The sequence below is a fragment of the Lonchura striata genome, chromosome 2 (genome assembly GCF_046129695.1).
Source record: "Lonchura striata isolate bLonStr1 chromosome 2, bLonStr1.mat, whole genome shotgun sequence".
In the NCBI taxonomy this organism is placed as follows: Eukaryota; Metazoa; Chordata; class Aves; order Passeriformes; family Estrildidae; genus Lonchura; species Lonchura striata.
In genome coordinates, this window is record NC_134604.1 from 100,581,956 (window position 1) to 100,599,526 (window position 17,571).

The 17,571-nt window shown below is 39.4% G+C and overlaps 1 protein-coding gene across 2 annotated transcripts in view; it reads right to left on the reverse strand.

The window, feature by feature from the left end:
• Positions 1–3,886: 3,886 nt before the first annotated feature.
• The window catches only part of CTPS2 (CTP synthase 2), a 57,019-nt gene continuing 43,334 nt past the window's right edge, over positions 3,887–17,571 (reverse strand). For both annotated transcript variants that reach the window (XM_021532338.3, XM_077781618.1), the window contains exons 16-19: positions 16,854–16,950; positions 15,347–15,491; positions 7,141–7,251; positions 3,887–5,516 (exon numbers count right to left, since the gene is read on the reverse strand). In XM_021532338.3, coding sequence (XP_021388013.1) covers positions 7,182–7,251; positions 15,347–15,491; positions 16,854–16,950 — 312 coding nt within the window. In that variant the 3' untranslated portion in view covers positions 3,887–5,516; positions 7,141–7,181. The remainder of the gene's footprint in view (positions 5,517–7,140; positions 7,252–15,346; positions 15,492–16,853; positions 16,951–17,571) is intronic.

The window sequence follows — 17,571 nt, forward strand, 5'->3', positions numbered from 1 at the left end:
AGGTTGTGCCTAGCAGAAGCACAAACTGGAACAGGCTCTTACAAGCCAGCAGGGACAATAAACTGGATGGATGAAGCAATGATGCAGCAACTTCCATCCATGGGAGACAAGAAAGAGGGGAGGTGCTGTCACTATGTTCTGCTCATCTGTGCCACTCCAGAGAAAAGGGTTCAAGACTTACTTGCCCAAAACCAGAAAGTCTCTTTTTTATGGCACTGGTTTAACAAATGGGAGTCCTGTGCTCTGGCTCCTTTTCCAATTACAGTTTCTGTCTTTTGTTCAGTATCTGTTTAAAATTCATACACAGTCTAAAGACATGGGCTCAGGTGCTCTCCTGTGGAGGCTCTCAGTTCAGCCACAGAGAGCACAGGATTCTCCAAGGCTTCAGGCCTGGGAAACTTAGAGAGAAAGAATTTAAACAATTATTATCTCTCTTTCTGTTCATGTTCATGTTTATAGATATGCTCTATTACAGTGTGCTGCTATTCATAGTTCACCAATAGTGTGAAAGGTTTTTACTTTGAAATCAATGAGGTCTCACCTTAGTAAGGATGCTACTCCTTAATAATAAACTCTCTTTTTCACCTTCTAGGACTTGGAGTCTTTTCCTCCTGTCCCTGACTCAACAGCATCACTCTTCCTCCCTCCCTCTCAAGGAACCTCTTGTTGCCTCAGCTGCAGAATCATTTCCTTGCTGTTTTTCCAATACAGAACCAGTGGGGATTTTGGCAGATGGCCCTGATATTAGGAGAGCCATGAACATTGGTACTGAGAACTGGCTTTAACCTGGAGGAGTGGGCAGCCCCCAGAGGAGAGGGGGCCTGGCTGCTTCAGAAACCTAGGAGGAAACTGGTCAGGTCTCCTACATCCTGGGGGAGTGCCCTGGGAAACTGTTTGTTATTTTTCCAGGGAGGGAGGCACTACAAGACAACTCATGATGACAGATTCTGCTGCTGCTGCGTCTTGTGTGGAGCTGGTCCCAGCAGGGGCAGTCAGAGATGTTTACCCAAGCACCCACATGACACACAGGGACAGGTCCCCTGGGCTTCAACAAGAAAGGGTTTGACTAACACAAAAATGGCTTTGAGGCCCAAGAGAAGAATGAATTTTGTATTCTGGGGATGTTCAGGCTGTCCAGGGGTGAGACTGCTCAACTGAGCCCCCAAAACCAGGGAGCCAGATACATCTGGCTGATTAGTAACAATGAGTAGATGGTAGTGACTGATTCCCAGTTTGGCAGCTACACCTATCAGGACCGATCAGGAATAGAACCATACCCCTCACAACAACAACAAAAAGGCTGATAGGAAGGTGAATACAACACTCATAAAAAGGCATTCTGTGGCAGTGTTCTTCCCTGGTTGGGTCCAGAACTGAATTACACCAGGTTTTAGAATGAATCTTCAAATTTTATTTCCTGAAAAGGATCTGAGGTCTGGTGCACAACAGCTGCTGTGAGAAATCAATCACGTGTAGTAAGAAGGTTTGCTCCAAATCTGCACTATTTCTCCAAACTGCAAATCTATTCTTAGGCAATGAGGATCATGTTCCAAAGGTAGTACAAGCATATTTTTATTGCTCAGATTGACTCTGTGAAATGAGGGATTATTGAAGCTGCTATTGGATGAGGATATGTTATGCAGAAACTCAGAGCAGACTATCCTAACTATTCATTTAAATATATGGAGTCTTGGATTATGCTTTAATCCAAGACTTGGCTTGGTCCTTAAGTTATCCAAAACATGCTACTGTGAGCTTCAGTAGCATCTCCCAACTTTTAAATTTCTTAAATTATTAACTGAGGGTCCATAGATGTATAAAAGATAGCCTTACAATTCCAGGAGCATTCCTGAAACACACGTCGTCCACACTTCAGGAAAAACTGGTTTTCTAGGCTCTGATCCAAATTTGTGAGAGCATGTTACCAAGAGTCCAATAAGGCAACCAATTTCTTCAAATGAATTAGGATGTTACAAGCAGGGAAAATATTCCATATACAAACAAATCATCAAAGTCTAAAGATTAAAGTACACAATTTTTACAAGATGAAAGACATTTTAATAGACTTTATTCCAGCAGTAGGTCAGCTAGGTCACAGCAGGATGTTAAATCCTGCAATCCATGAGGTATTTTAGAGAGCAAGAAACCAGACAGTACTCAAGATTACTTACTTTTATATGAATAAAGAACAATAGAACTGGTCCACTTCTATGTTCCATGAAAAGTTAATTCACATTAAAAAAAAAAAGTTAATATTTACAGCTAAAATCAAGACAATCAACCAGAGACTGGAAAAATCAGCATTTCTGGAATTGCTATTCAGAAGGAATTTCCAACTGAGGCAACATAGACATTTTCTTTGGACATCTAATAGATGTAAATATTCTGAGCCATTTTAGGGGAGCCCTACAAATATGAGCCTGCTGCATAGTAGAACATATGCAGACTCTTTTCATGTGATTATTTTAGATGAGCTCTCAATTCATTTCACCTTGTTAGCACATGCCAGTTACCAATTCAGACACAACTGAATACCTGAAACATCTAGATAGTGCCAAATAAAGGGAGAAATATCTGAGATACTAAGTTCAATGTCATCAAATTCTCAGGCTGCCACCTGAGAAAATGTCAGAAATCCCTGAACAAAGTACCAACCATGCCAACAGTGAGGACAGGGTGAAGTGATAAGAGAAAGAGGTTGTCTGGAAGTTATCTCAGAGCTAACAGCTACCAATTCACTTTGCTATCAGGGAAAAACTAAGCACAGTATGGGATAAAATACTGAGGCACAGAAATACACCACAACTCCCATGCAGATCTCTCAGGTGAAAAGACTCCTTCTACTTGTGTGCAAGGATGAGGTATTATTCACTCCTAGGTACAGAAACAACAATATAATTTGTTTACTTCCCTGTCAAGCTCAGTGAGTTTCTGCAGCATGCTGGAAGAGGCCACATGTTCTCCCAAGGGCAATGTTTTTCTGATTGCCCCTTGCTCCATCTCACTGCCTTTCTCAGCAGATTTTGGTCACCTCACATATGCAGACAGCAAAGTTGTGTGCAGTGGCAGCTGTAACACAGCTCTCCTGAGGAGGTTAGCCCAGGTTGGGAAGTCATTTGTTGCTCTTATACTTGACTCTCCTTTATCATCCTCCACATGATTTTTGGGCAGGAAGAGCCTGCCCTTACAATTGTTGACAATCTGTCTTTTTTTTTCCTGAAAACTTCCTTTAGCTTTGGGCTGCAATTCCTGCTTACACAGGTTCTTGCAGAGAACTCAACCTCTGCTTTTAAGGTATTGCTCAACACTTCCAGTGTCTTCCTGGAAAGCCAGGGCTGAGATGCCTCTGCAGGATTTCCGGAGAAGTATGCCAGTCCCATGAATCTCAGGTCACAGTAAGCCTTTTTGGTACTACTCTGAATCAACAGTCACACTCTGATATTAATATGGCTTCAGAAAAACTGCAACCTAATGCAGCATCTGGCCCTCCCTCCCACGAGAACTGCCTGATGAGGAATAGTCTGTTTGGTCAAGCAAATCCTCTTCCTTAGATCCAAGCTCTGCAGACGTGACACACTAGCACATGAACGTTATGTCTCCAAGCAGTCAAATAAGGGGAAGCAACCTCATCTTCGGGGTAGTACATGTTAAGCACGTTAGGCAGGTGCTAAAGGAGCTCCCCTGTAAAGCTGACAGTGAAACAGGAACCCACGCTGCTGAGATGCAATACCAGACTGGAGACACTCAGTAAGATACAGCTCTGTCCACAGAATCAGTCAAGTGCAATACCTACCCTGCAGTCCCATCCAAACTTGAATGCTGCTCCCCTTCTTTACAAACAAGTGCAGCTTCATGTAAATGATGAATTCTTTCTTTAACACCACAGTTCACAATTGGTACCAGGATTCTTTAGCAGGTACCCAAACACTTCCAAATAACACAATTTATTGAAAATGTTTTGAAAATACATTTGCACGTTACAGACAATCTTAGGAAATTCTTCAGTTTTCACAAAGCAGTGGCCAGTGTCTCTCATTGGGAAGACATTCAGTGGCACCAATTCTGCTGTCAGTGTTTCTAAGGCACATATTCACAAACTACTTTAGGAAAGTGTGGCCATAAAAATACATTTTATGTTTCATTACCATTAAAGCTTCTTTTAGTGAAAAGAAAAATTTGCTGTGTAACCTGAGACTTTCTAGAGCAATGCACAGCTCTCAAACTTGCTGTTTTACAAAGTTGTAATATGGAACATGGTGCTTCTTATTTTGGTGTGGATATTGACTTTTGATGAATTAAAGAAGACATTTTACCCAAAACCAAAATGAAACCCAACTCTCAAAATTCAGAATTTTTCTTTATAAGAAAGTGTGCCCCAAGCATCTGGAGCCCCTCAGTTACATAGCTCAGGTTCACCTTCTGTGACAGGTTTGGTGATGCCCCACTGCTAACAGGATCCTTACACCACTTACACCTTAATGCTGCCCTACACCCAGAGCAGCACCTCTCACCTTCCTCTTCTGTCTCCGTGGTTCAAGCTCCAGTCCTGGCTTTGACTGTGTTGTGATGCAGTGGAACAACTTGTGATTTCTAAATTAAAACATTAATTCCATTCTATTCAGGAGTAAGTGCCATGATGATGGAGTGATCATAGGATGCAGGAAGACAAGGGTGAACCTTACTTAATTTGCTTCACACTTATTTACTGCAACTAACTGAGTGTGGCACAGCTGGAGCCCAGATAACACCCCAGGTTTATGACTGGTTTTCCTACAACTTTCACAAAAGTGTTAAAACTGGAGTTTAATATATGACCGTGTTTACTTTCTCTCTTACAAAATACAAATATGAAACCACCTTCTAATATCACTTCTGTAATTTTGTAGGTTAGAATTATGTTCAGCATTATCAGTCTTCCAGGAGAAATACAGCAAATGAATTTATGTGAAATCAAATTGCTTGTAAAAGCAAAGTGAAAAAACTTGTATCCAACATTAATTACTATAATCACATACAGTTGAGATACAGCAACCATTTTTCATTTGTACATATTGAACAGCAAAAAAGTAATAAAAAATATATATACAAGCTTAATAGGAAAAAAACCTGAAATGCTTTTCTACTGCTCAAGAGAAAGACAATTTTCTCTTAAATGCTTTAGTGCGTCCCCCGCTTCATTCCCAAGAATTAATGCATTTTTCTTCCTGTTCCAAGGCAAACTGAAACCAGTCAAATCTTCCTTCAAATCAAGAAAGCTGTGAACTAGTGAACTGATACATATTCACCTGAGATCACTCTGAAATATATGACAGGATAATAATGACTAACAGCTAAGGTGCAGAATTGTTTGGTAACTTTTGAAACAGCATTTACACAGAACAATTTTTGCTACAGAACAGTAAAACTGTCATCTCTAATGAGAATTATTGAACATAGTAGAGAAGAAACAGTATGAGAACTGCAAGCAGCTTACTCTTCTACTTTCTTCTATTCAATATTGTCATGTTCCCAAGTTTCTGTAACACAAAAAGAGGGAAAGAAGAATAAATGTAAAAATATCAATTATTAAAAATATTTAATCTTAAACTCAGTTTATTTCATGCTTATGTAATTTTCACTCAAATTTGTTGACTCATTTCAAAATAGTCCTATGTAATAGATGTATTTTATCCAAAGTGAAACCACAAAGCCAAATATAATCTACAGGCGTATCCAACTCTGATTAACAGGTAGAATTAAACATGAGATAAAATAAAGCCAATGCTTTTCTCATTCTTTGATATCTGGATTTAGTTATTTAATCTTTTCCAGAGTAATTCTGTTGAATAACAATTGTTATCCACTTGTGACATGTTCAAACTAAATCAGCTTGGCTACTGATAACCACTTAAAAGCATGTCAAAAGTGCATTTGTCCAAGCACTGAACAAGTCACGCTGCAACAGTAAACAGAGAACTACCATTCATAAATTCTACTGTGGAAAGCAAGGGCTTCTCCCTTGTGTTGGTCTTAAGAAACAGAACCATTGTGATGCTTGGAGGTGGAAAGGATCCAGGTAAGAGTGAAAAGGAACATCTTGTCTACTTTTTGGTTATTTTAAGGCATCAGTACTGTATGTACATGTACCAGGTCATTAAATCTCTTAACATTCTGTTCTTTGCTCTCATGATTTGGGGATGGATCATTATCTTTAACATGTAGTACAGGAGAGCAAAAAACAATTCAATTGAAAATCACAGAAGAAACCCATGCATCTAAGGACTGAACTCCAATTTCTAGGATCTCATGCCATTATTTGGATCAGGAGACCATCAGGCAGAAATGCTGGTTTCATGTAGCCTTAATTGTCTGCTTGGCACAGCTGCTTAGTGTCAACACCATGTGAGACATAATCAGAGGGGAAAGTTGTGTCCTCCTTACAGAAGTGCTTAGAAATATCAAGAAGCTGAATGAGAGTGTCATGCCAGCCCCAGCTCTGATGAATCTGCATAGGAAAAATAAAGTAGGACCAAATTTCAAGCCCAGATCCTGCAGAGATCAGGTGTCTGACAGGAAATACAACTTCCAAACTAAAAGGAAATCTATTACTACCATGTTTACAGCTGAATAAACAATCAATCCAACATCACTCTGGCAAAGCCTATGGCAAACAAAGCTATAATTTTATAAAACCTGTTTGTATCTCTACCATTCTTCAGATCAAATACAAGTATTTATGTTGGGATGTCTTCATCATATCAATGCATCAGATGCAATTACAGATGAATATTAAGGCAAAATAAAAAGTAATGTCTACACAATGTAGTTGAAGTTATTCCAAATTGTAAACTGAAGACACAAAAAAATAAAGTATAATTTAAAGAATTATTTTTAATCTATCTTCAAACACTAACGACTTGATTTTGTACAGCATCCTACATAAAAGACTTTAAGTACCCAAAATACTTATCAGACTTTAACATCTCAATTTCAGAGTTAAGCAGCAGAAGAGGAAAACAATTAAATGCTACAGACAAGAAAGAAGACATAAGATCTCAGAGGGGACTTGAAACAAATGCAAAAATTAAGTTAACTTTATCTCCTGTTTTAAATCTAGAATAAATCAGTGTCATAAAGCACTATCAAAACATTTCAGTTTACCTCAATAGCATCATCCATTTCTGTGCTCTCATATAATCATTTCAGCTTGTGTCAGAATAAGGAAACTCTTTTTCTGGAGAGCTGTCATCACTTAGGTCACTGTAGCTGTCACTGTTGGAATCAATAAGAATTCAGAAAGATCTAAACCAAGTATTTTTTTCAAGCCCTCCAACCCATGATGCATATGATCAACAATTTCCTCAAATGCAAGCCATTTCCAGAAAACTTCTTTAGGCTCAAGCTAAAAAACATGGTCTTTTAGAAACCTTCCTCTAAAGGAATGGGCTGAAGTTTGGAGTTTAAGACCTGATGTGAAATAATGCTCTACCTGATATATAGTATGTTTGATTTCTTTTTGCTTGACTCCTGTACATTCATTCTGCATTTTGCTGGTGCTGCATGTCTATGATCATGGTTAACAAGATAGATAATAACAGGTATTCAGAACTAAAATAAAAGGAATTTCTCCCTTATGGTAAAGAAGATCATTGTTTTAACACACACACACACAAAAAAAAAAAGTTAAGACAACTTTATTAGATCACAAGTCTACGTCTAAATTACAGTTCTTGCTCTTTTAGTTAGAACACAAATAATCTTCATTGCACTAAGCAATATCCTGACAGTTTTTCTAGAGGTTTTATCCCCTTTTGTTGCGTCCTGAGAGACGCAGACTGGTTTTCAGAGACCCAACTGCCATGCAAGTGATTGTTTTATGAGTGGTAAGAACAAGGAAACAGTGAACAGGAATCACCACAGTGACTGAGAGAAAGAAGTGCCCACAAACCACATTTTCAGTCAGTGTGATTGATGTCTATTGGGTCTCCAAGATTATCTTAAATTTAAGTGTGCTTCAGAAGAGCCTCCAGTCTCAACCCTTCCCTACTACACTTCACTTCTACAGTCTGTTTTCCAGATATTTTAATTTCCCCAGATGAGAAGCCAGCAAAGGCAATCCAGGGAACGGGTAAGTAAATTTGAGCAGCAGTAATTCTGGTCAGTCCTGTGACCCTTCAGAGCACAGGCCATATTCAGCACAGCACAGTGGGGACCTCAGACCTCATTTGTTGGGAGCATGATGACAGCCTTGGCTGCCAGCTCTATGCAGGCACTGACTGAGCAGCTGTCTTGTCACATCTCCCCTTCACCACACACCCCTTCATCCTCCAGACAGCAGGACCCCTCTCATGTCGTGTTCCCCATCTCTGGGCATGATCTCCTACTGAGACATCAAGCACATGGCCCACCCAGACAGAGCCTTATCAGTGTTTGCCTGCTGGGTGCTGCTCCAGGGAGCCATGCAGCCCTGCAGCTGGAGGTCTTTGATGAGACTGCCCTGTGGAACACTGAACCAACTGCACTCAGCTACTCTGCTGCTTTGTAGCCTGAATTTCACCCTCTCTTCTTCGAGGGAAAAGGACAACCGAAGAAAGAATAAGTAAAAAAACCAAACATTATGGGACGGGAGGAATGGCACCATTTCCTACCTCTGCTAGGAAAGTTTCCCACAGTTACAGTGAATCACTGTACCAAATTTGTGTAAAACAGTATGGATATTCTGTCTGTTCTAACATTAAGCATTCTGCCCTCTTCTGCATGACACACACACTGCTGATGTGCTTCTTATAAAGGGTGTGTCATATCAGGCTAGTGTGAAATGTTCCATTTGATCATTTCATCAACTGGTGATCAATTACAGTTCAAGTGAGGAAAGTGTTGTTAACAGTATGATCAAGCATGCCAGATGCACACAGACAAACACAACATCACCAACGTTGTACTTACTTTTTTCTGAAAGTACCCATGGAAACATGGAACAAAAATTCAGTATTATTAAAACAGTTTTGCATTTTCACATCACAGCAAAATAGCAAATACTGTCCACAGAACAGAGAGTGAAACTGTAGAGAACTGCATAATCTTATGACAGCATGATTTAAGTCCAAAGTCTTCAGAGAACTTATTTTTTTTAATTAGCTCTGCTGTCCAGTGGCAATCCCAGCCCAAAAACATGCCAGAGTTCTGTAAACAACACAGTATGGGAGTCAGATGCTTAAGTAGAAGTGCTCACCAACCAATGGGGTGAGTTGACAACTGCCCAGCTTCATCCCTTGGAGGCAGTCAGATGCTGATCCCCACCCAGCACTCTCCTCATAGGTCCTCCCCCACTCAGTGACACAGGCTTTAGAGGGATTTGCTCACAGAAGTAGTCAGACAGCCTGGATGCTTCTGTGATTTCACTGACTTACCACCCAAACTTCTTAAGCCTGTCTGCAGTTTGCTGAAGCTGAGGCTCATTTGGCCACTAGTGCAGAGGCTAAAACATTTAACTCAGCTAATGACAATTTTGTTCCTGTTCCCATGCTGCCCAATTTCAGTACAAGATTTGACACCAAATCCCAGAGAAGGGCTGTCATCATCACATTCTTGACTTCTGCAGTAGCACCGCAGTCTCCCCTACTTTAGGGCTGCTCTATGGAGTGTAAGTCAGTTTTATGTCTCACAAGCAGGCCACAGGGAGAAATACCCAGGTATGGATCAGCCCTTGGGCTCCAGACTCAGGTGGTTGTCAGTCTCAGTTTCAGCTGCTTGATTTGTCTACCAGAACCTGTGGCATCATCTTAAAAATAACTACTTGGGTCCCAAGGAAACCTGAACTTCAAGAGTTAGGCTGCCAGTGGACTTCTTGAAAGTAAACAGGGACTCGTGAAACTTGGCATATCTACACCTGTGTGTAACAGCTTCAAAGCAGCACTGGTGTCAGGTTTCTAAGATTTACTCTGATGTCAAACATATTAGTATCATGTGTAATCTGAAGGAAAACTGTAGGTGGCATTAACCAGAAGCAAGCTATCTTTTTACTTTGGAATAAATGTGTACTTTGTTCCAAATTACAATAAGTTGTACATAGATACTAAACACAAAACCCAAATGGATGCTTCGTGCTCACAGCTGGTAATATTAAGTAACCTCACTTAAATCTGTCTGTGAAAGTGGTGATGATAAGAAATCAAAAAAGCCCACATTTCCTTAATGAAATTATTTTTCACACTGAGCCAGCCACTGAAAAAATATGCTTACATTTTCTTCAGCAGGTTTTTTCTTAGTTTGTGTTCAAATTAATTAGTAATTCTCTTGTGCAGGAGCCTGACACCCACTTCATCTTATTTGTAACAATTCTTACAACAGTAGACTCCAACAAAAAGGAGCTACTGAGCATATCTGAGGCCAGCAATTCTAAGACCTAACCCCAACAGGTTTTTGTTTGTTTGTTTGTTTGTTTTTGTGGGACCTCAAGTATAAACTGGCGGCCAAGGAAAAAACCATAACAAAACTCAATGCAGTGTCACTGGATCTAGTTAGTCATTGTAGTCATTATGATGAAGAATATTGGTCACTTGGCTTCTGTAGAAGTACTTAGTGAACTTTCTGTTTTTCACTTGGAAAATCCAAATCAATATTCTTTAGAAATAAAGTATTTGGCAGTATCAGGGAATCTTTTTTTTCATTCATTTTTAATGTACAATTGACAAAAAACTCCTTTTCCAGAAACATAAGGTATTAAAACAATTACTACAGTAATGCTATGCCCTGTAAGGAGCCAAGCTAAGTGCACTTCTTCCTCAGTGCAAATTAAAGATAGATGAAGTACAGATAAATTTAGTACAGGCTGCAGTTTTTTAAGTTGTTTAACTTCTGAGGACTCAGCAAAAGGTCATCTGCAAATTATTATAATTTATTTCCCCCCAAAAAAGCGGAATTGTTAAAATTATTATGTCATCAAAACATTATTTTTAATAAATGCATATTTGATTGTGCAATGGTTAGAATTGCAGTCACCCTTATTCTTGGTACATATTTTTATGATCATTACATAGTCATAAAAATCATAGATATAATTTGTGGTCATAAAAATTTTATCTCTCATTTAAAATTATGGTCATCATGATACAACCCTATGATTCCATAAAATATCATTTCATTTGGGAATCCCTCAGCACAAACCCAAAACTCCCCATTTCTGACCTGTGAACTGCCTGCCCTCACATGACTGGACCTAAGATAATATCTTCATCTGGTACAGGTACCAGCAGCTCCCTACAATCACTGGAGAGAAATAGGCTCTGGCAGTGTGTAATGCATAACTGACCCACAAAACAGTTATAATGAGCTACTTGGTTCCTAAAAGTGCACTTTCACTTAACAACTGCAGAAAAAGTTTTGAGGTCACTAGCTCAGAAGGGTTTTTACTGTAAACATCTAACATTTCAATGACAAAGTTAACTGACATAACTAGCCACTACTAAGTGCCAGTATGGTTTAGAAAGGATCTCCTTTAAAACTTTTCTGTAGTTTTCTGTAAGAGCTCTGAGGGTAACAGGGCCTTTGCTGTCCCAACCATCCCCAGCTGGGACCTGCACCACTGGAAGGTCACTGGAGCCAGAGCACTTGCCTTCTGTGTGGTACTGAGGACACCATCCCCACCAGGACAGCTCCCACCCCTGGCTCCTGGAGTGCCACCTTTCATGGAGCAGCCCCTCTCTTGTTGCTCTCCTGACAATCTTCAAATCAAATTTCCATCAAATCACATGTCTGGATTTGTCCAATGGCAGAAGCATGATGCTGTGCCAAATGTGTCCTAGACTGGGGATAACGTACAGGGGACATCAGGCACCAGAATGTGTCACACAGGCTGTTTGCTGTTCTATTCATAGGTGCTTTCCTCCACAGCTGATCTGAGAGATAGCTGGACCATGCTAATGCAGTAAGCACCATATGGGCAAATTTCCTGAGTTTTTTGGTGTTTTATTTAATGCACCATTCTTTCTCTTCTCTGGCCTCTTTTGCTCCTTGTCTCTGAACACAGCTCATATGTCATTTTTCATTAAATTTTTTCTCAGAACTCCAAAGAGTACTCTGTGACTAGATGGTATTGGATTGGTGCTTCACATTAGCACATTCACTAATGCTTTGCAAAGGTTTTTTTTCTTGGCAGTAGTCAGGGTTGCCTATGCTTGCTCACTTAGGAACACCTCTCATTTTCTACATTTCCTCCCTTATACTGGATATTTGTGTTTAAATTATTTATCTTTAACTTCTTATCTTCTTCCTCCAAAGATGTCATTATATTCAGCAGAGATTACTAAATTCTCTACATATTTTTTGTTACTTCTTTGTTCTGAAAGCGCTTTCAGCTCTTATTCAAAAGACATTATTTGCAAATATAATTAATGCACTCAGGCTTACTCTTGCAGGCCACTAATAAAGGTGCTGGTTGTAGACAAATAAGAAATAAAGCCTGCTGATGCTAAACTGGATAAGGGAAAAAACCAAACCAAACCAAAACAAGCAACATGGCTTTATTGTACACCAGTGGCTTTGCAACCCATATTATGCTGTTCCCAAAGACAAGTAAGTTTTTATTAAAGTTTTCAAATTAAACTACGTAAGTCTCGGTAAAAGCCAAGAACATTACATGTGAAGTTCCCCTCTTCATCCACTTGTTTCCTATTAAAATCCTTTGTTTTCTCTTTTAAAGCAGTATATTTGTGGGTATTGTACACTTTGAGTCTCATGTAGCTTTGGTTTTCTTTGTCCTTGAAAATGTAAACTGGCAGCCTCCCATCACATTTCTCACTTCTGTATGAAATGGTGACTTCAGGATTTCCATGGAAAGGTTTGGAAAAGGCCATGATCTAAAACCATTCACAAGGAAATGAAGTGTAAGGCTTTGATGGTTGGGCACTCATGCCATAAAGCACAAGAAGCTGAAACCACAAAGGCAACTTGGTGCCCAATTAGTACTTCGGGTAAATAAGGAACAATTAATCACTGAGTTACTCTGATCCTTTGGTCAGTTTTTGACTGTCTCTTGGTGTATACACTGATGTTTCTAGGAATTAAATTCCTCCCAGAGGATGCATTCCAGTCTCAATCCAGGTATGCTCATGCCTATGTGAGCCTATGTCTAGGACTAGGCCTCACAAAAATTTAAGAGACAGCTTACTCACTTTCATTTATTTAGGGCACTCTCCCAGAAGTTGTAATGCATGCTTGAAGTTATTAGTAGCTTTGCTTATGAGCTAGGGCTTCTATCCAGGTGTCAAATATTCTAAAATTACACCCTAATTATGGGGCTATTAAATGTCCTGCAGTAATAGTTTCCTGTTAAACTCTCATGCTGAAATACATATTTCCTTTTGTCTCAGGACTTCATCATTCACTCTCTTTTTAGTGTTTATGGTAGCCTTGCATAGGTAATCTGTTCAGCTTGCTGGTCTCCAGAAATTCTCTCACAGCTTACTTTGCTCTAGTCCACAGCATGACTAAAACTCATGTGGGTGGTGCTGGATGAGGTGTGCAGAAAAATCCTCTCCTCAGATTTCTTTCAGCCTTGCTTGGACATGCCTTAGCTTCACAACTCAATGAAATCACCAGCATTCTGGGGTTTAAAGGTTTACACTGGAAAGCTTTCCACCCAGCAGGTGGGTATGTCAATATGAGTGTGTGTGCTGTAACTAACACTGCAATTCTCTCCTGAACATTCTTCTGTATAAAATCTTCCTCTTTTAGCCTCAGAATACCTTCCTATTCCAGTGATCCTTCTCAAGACACAGGGTATTGCTTGATTGCTGTGAAACTAAGTAAACAGCAAAATCTGCAATTTTATAGATTAAGTTTCGGAGTGTGGATTTTTGTCTTTGCTAAACGTTTGAGATTTGGTAGGAGTTTATTCTATGAATATGAAGAAGAAGAGTTGGCTATACATTTTGAATGATTAATTCAAGTAAATCCAAGGGGGGCAAATTCAGCAATGGCTGAAGCTTTAGGTCAGGGTTAGATAGAATACTTGTTATAATGCTAAGGGATGTGAATTAGCAGGATGCATACAGAGCACTCATTAAAAACAGTAATTTTTCTTTATCTCAGAGAAATAAATAAGGTTATGGGGCCTATTAAGTGAGATAAAGTGTGAGTCAGAGTGCCCACCAAGAGAGTAAGGCTGAAGATCACTGTGCTAGAAGACTCTGCCTTGCCAAGCACCACAAACATTTGATCTGTGTATTGCACCAGCACACCTTTTAAAAGGCAGCTAATGTTGTGACTGCTTCGAACAATAACAGGCTAAGGTAACAGGAGTGTTTCAATCAAGCTGTGGTTTGCAGATCAGAAATTCATTCTCTTTGTATGTATGTCACTGCACAACTGGGCAGAGTGAATAAAAACTGATACCCATGAAGGAGTAGGGAACCAAAACAGATTGGTCTGGTCTGGCTTGGCTGTTTTCCATTACTACTCAAACTTGAATAAAATTTCTATTTCTCTCGTAACAAACAGACCTTATTTTAACAGAATACAAGACTCAGGGGAAAAAAAAAAAAAAGCCCAACCTTCAGAATTAATAAGTTTGGTGTCTTGTTGAGAGGAAAAGCCAACATGCCAGAGTTGGATCTGTTCAATGTTATTATTAAGTAATTTTATGATTTTTTAAAATTTTTTTTTACTGTGCCCAAGGCTTCTCTCCGATTTCTTTATTATTGCTATTATATTGAAATTTCTACTGTTATTAATATCAATGAAATAGACAAGAATTAGTTAACCCTGGCTAAAAAAACATTGGTACCTTCAATAAACCAAAGCCTCTGTGTCCAAAAGACCAAGCATAGTTTTGGCTGGACCATCCAGTTCTGACCTAGATCCAAATCCTTCTGTAAGTCTAAAGGTATCCCAACTGTTTTATTTCAGGTCTGTCTCTGAAAGATAGTATTTATTATTTAGCTACTGCAAAGTAAAAATCAGTGTTTGTTGTTGTTGTTATCATCATTCAAGTACAACTAGGTAGGAATTTCACTTCATTGCTTGATCCTCTAGCAAATCTCTTTCCCTATGAAGCTATTGTCAATGGAAGTTAACACAGGAGGCTGCTATCTTAATTTGAATTTATTAATGTTTTTTAACTTTTTTTCTGATTGTAATGTGGGGCTCTGGCTTAAGCCCTAATAGTTCTGAGAAGGAAGAAGTGAGTAACTGTGCTTCCTGCTTACAGGTTATTTTACACCCAGGTATATGACAGGCCCACACAATCACAAATAAATCAATACATGAAGAACTCCTTTTCCTCTTCTGGGCTTCTGAACTGAAGGATGGGATAGTCCCTCTGAAAATGTGACTGTCAAACTACAGGCAAGCAACAAAGAAAGATTACCTTGGAGACAATTTACAGCCACGCTGCAGGTATGCATTCAGTGTCCCAGTTGCTGCTAGCAACAGTCCAAGGTATGGAGGTGAAGGTTTCATAGGTCTTGAGGAAAATTCTGGGTGGAACTGAACTCCCACAAAATATGGGTGATCTGCAAGGTAGACATCAAAGAAAATTACACAATGTAGGAAGAAGATAGTAGAAAAACTTTTAGGAAAAACCGTTATTGAAAATTTCAGACTAGTGTCTAGAAGCCAGAGCAGCACATGTCAAATTAAGGGTGAAGCAGCAGAAAACTTCTTTCCACAAAAAGCAACTGACAAACAACAGAGCAGAAGGTTAGTAAACTAAGGAAAAATCATCCTCTGATGCATAAAAACTGAATAATACACCTCTACCAACATGTAAGGGTGGGGGGAGAGTGGCACACACAAAGTTTACATTTATCATGTTATTTTCATAGTATTTTGGTTTCCAGTACCTATTTATGTATGCCTATTCAGAACAATATGCTCAAAGCAGGGAAAAACTCTAAAGTTAAATAAGTTTGCTGACAGGCTTTGTCTAGCCAAGATTTGAAGGTCTCTGCTGCAAGGATGAAAATTTCACAGATTCCCTAGGTAATACACTCTAGTAATGTCATATACTGGATGTATACACATTTCATAAATGAAACATGAACTGGGAAAAATGAAACACATGCTGGGACCTGACCAAGAATATTTGAGGGTCATGCAGGGTAATGTCACTGTGAAACTGGCATATAGATAAAATCTGTATAAGGCCAGAGATCTCTGATGACTGGAAAAAGGCAGTCACCATGCCCTTCTTCAAGACAAAAAGAAGGACCCAAGGAACCACAGAATATTCCTAACCTTCCGAACATGAAGGTCAGCAAGACTGGCACAACAACCCTGAGAAGAATCTGTCTTTGGATGCAAGAAGAGCACTGGCTTTCCTTAATTCTGACTTTAGCAAAGCTTTTCATATGGTTTCCTACCCCTTAAGTTGGAAGCTGTGGACTACAGCTAGGCCACAAAGTGTGTTAGAAAAATGGCCAGACTTCTGGATTCAAAGAAAAGTGGTGAATGCTTTGAAGTCCAAGCAACAGCATACTTGGAGGTACTGAAAACTTGACTGATGCCACTCTGGAGAACCTGACCTACATTTGAAGGTAGCCCTGTGCTGAAGCAAAAGGATGGACTACATGACCTCCCAAATCACTCGATGATTCTACACAGACAAATTGCCCTGAGCTAGATTTAGGGCCTTTTGGAAAAGGAGCACATTTGTCCCACATAATCAAATACATGCACAGTTCTTGAAAAGTGTAAGACTTTTCCTAACCTACTCTGAATTTTCACCCATTGTAATACATAAGTGGAGTTAGCAGTATCCCCCAAAATTATCTTGGCTGATAAGACAGCTGAATATTGTGTCTACATGTTGTTCAATGACCTATAGTTCATACAGTTTTAGCAGATGCAATATCACAAACAAGTAAGACACTCACTCTCCAGTTCAATAATTTCCATCCTGTTCCCTTCTGTATCATGGCCAACAAATTTCAAACCTTTCTCTTCAAAGCAATGAGTCAATTCTGGGTTCACCTGAAACATTGAAAGCAGTAACAGTGGTAGTTCTATTTATTTTTGGATTTAACAAACAGAAGCAGTTGATTGTAATGATTTTTACATGCATACAAGAATTAAGAGAATTGGGTAAGGGCTGGGAACTTGTGATTTCTTGTTTTAACAACTCTGGCATAAATTTGTAAAAGTGGACATGTTTATTACATAGAGCTGAATCAGTAATTTTAAAAGTTACTATGCAATACTCAAAAATTAAATCCAGAGTCCCTTCTGCTTGCTGCTCTTCTGAATCCAAGCAGCCTGAATTCCTCCTTTTTAAATGTCCCACTAGATGTCCACTGACCATCCCTTTGAACACAGAATTTCAGTGGTTATGACAAAAGCTGTGATGCAGCTCTTCCTTCAAACTGAGGAGCTCTGCAGTGAGCTGTCTCATTTCCTTGATAATGTTTTAACCACTCAGTTTGGATATTTTAACATCCAAATGTGAGCAGGTTTGCCACCATCACATTCTCCTCCCTTTTAAGGAAGGTTAATATTGTCTGAATCAGTTACAGCATGCACATATCTCATAGTTCAAGGCCCTTTAGAGACACTGATGGAACTACCTCAGAGAAACTCCAGGAAGTCCACCTCGTG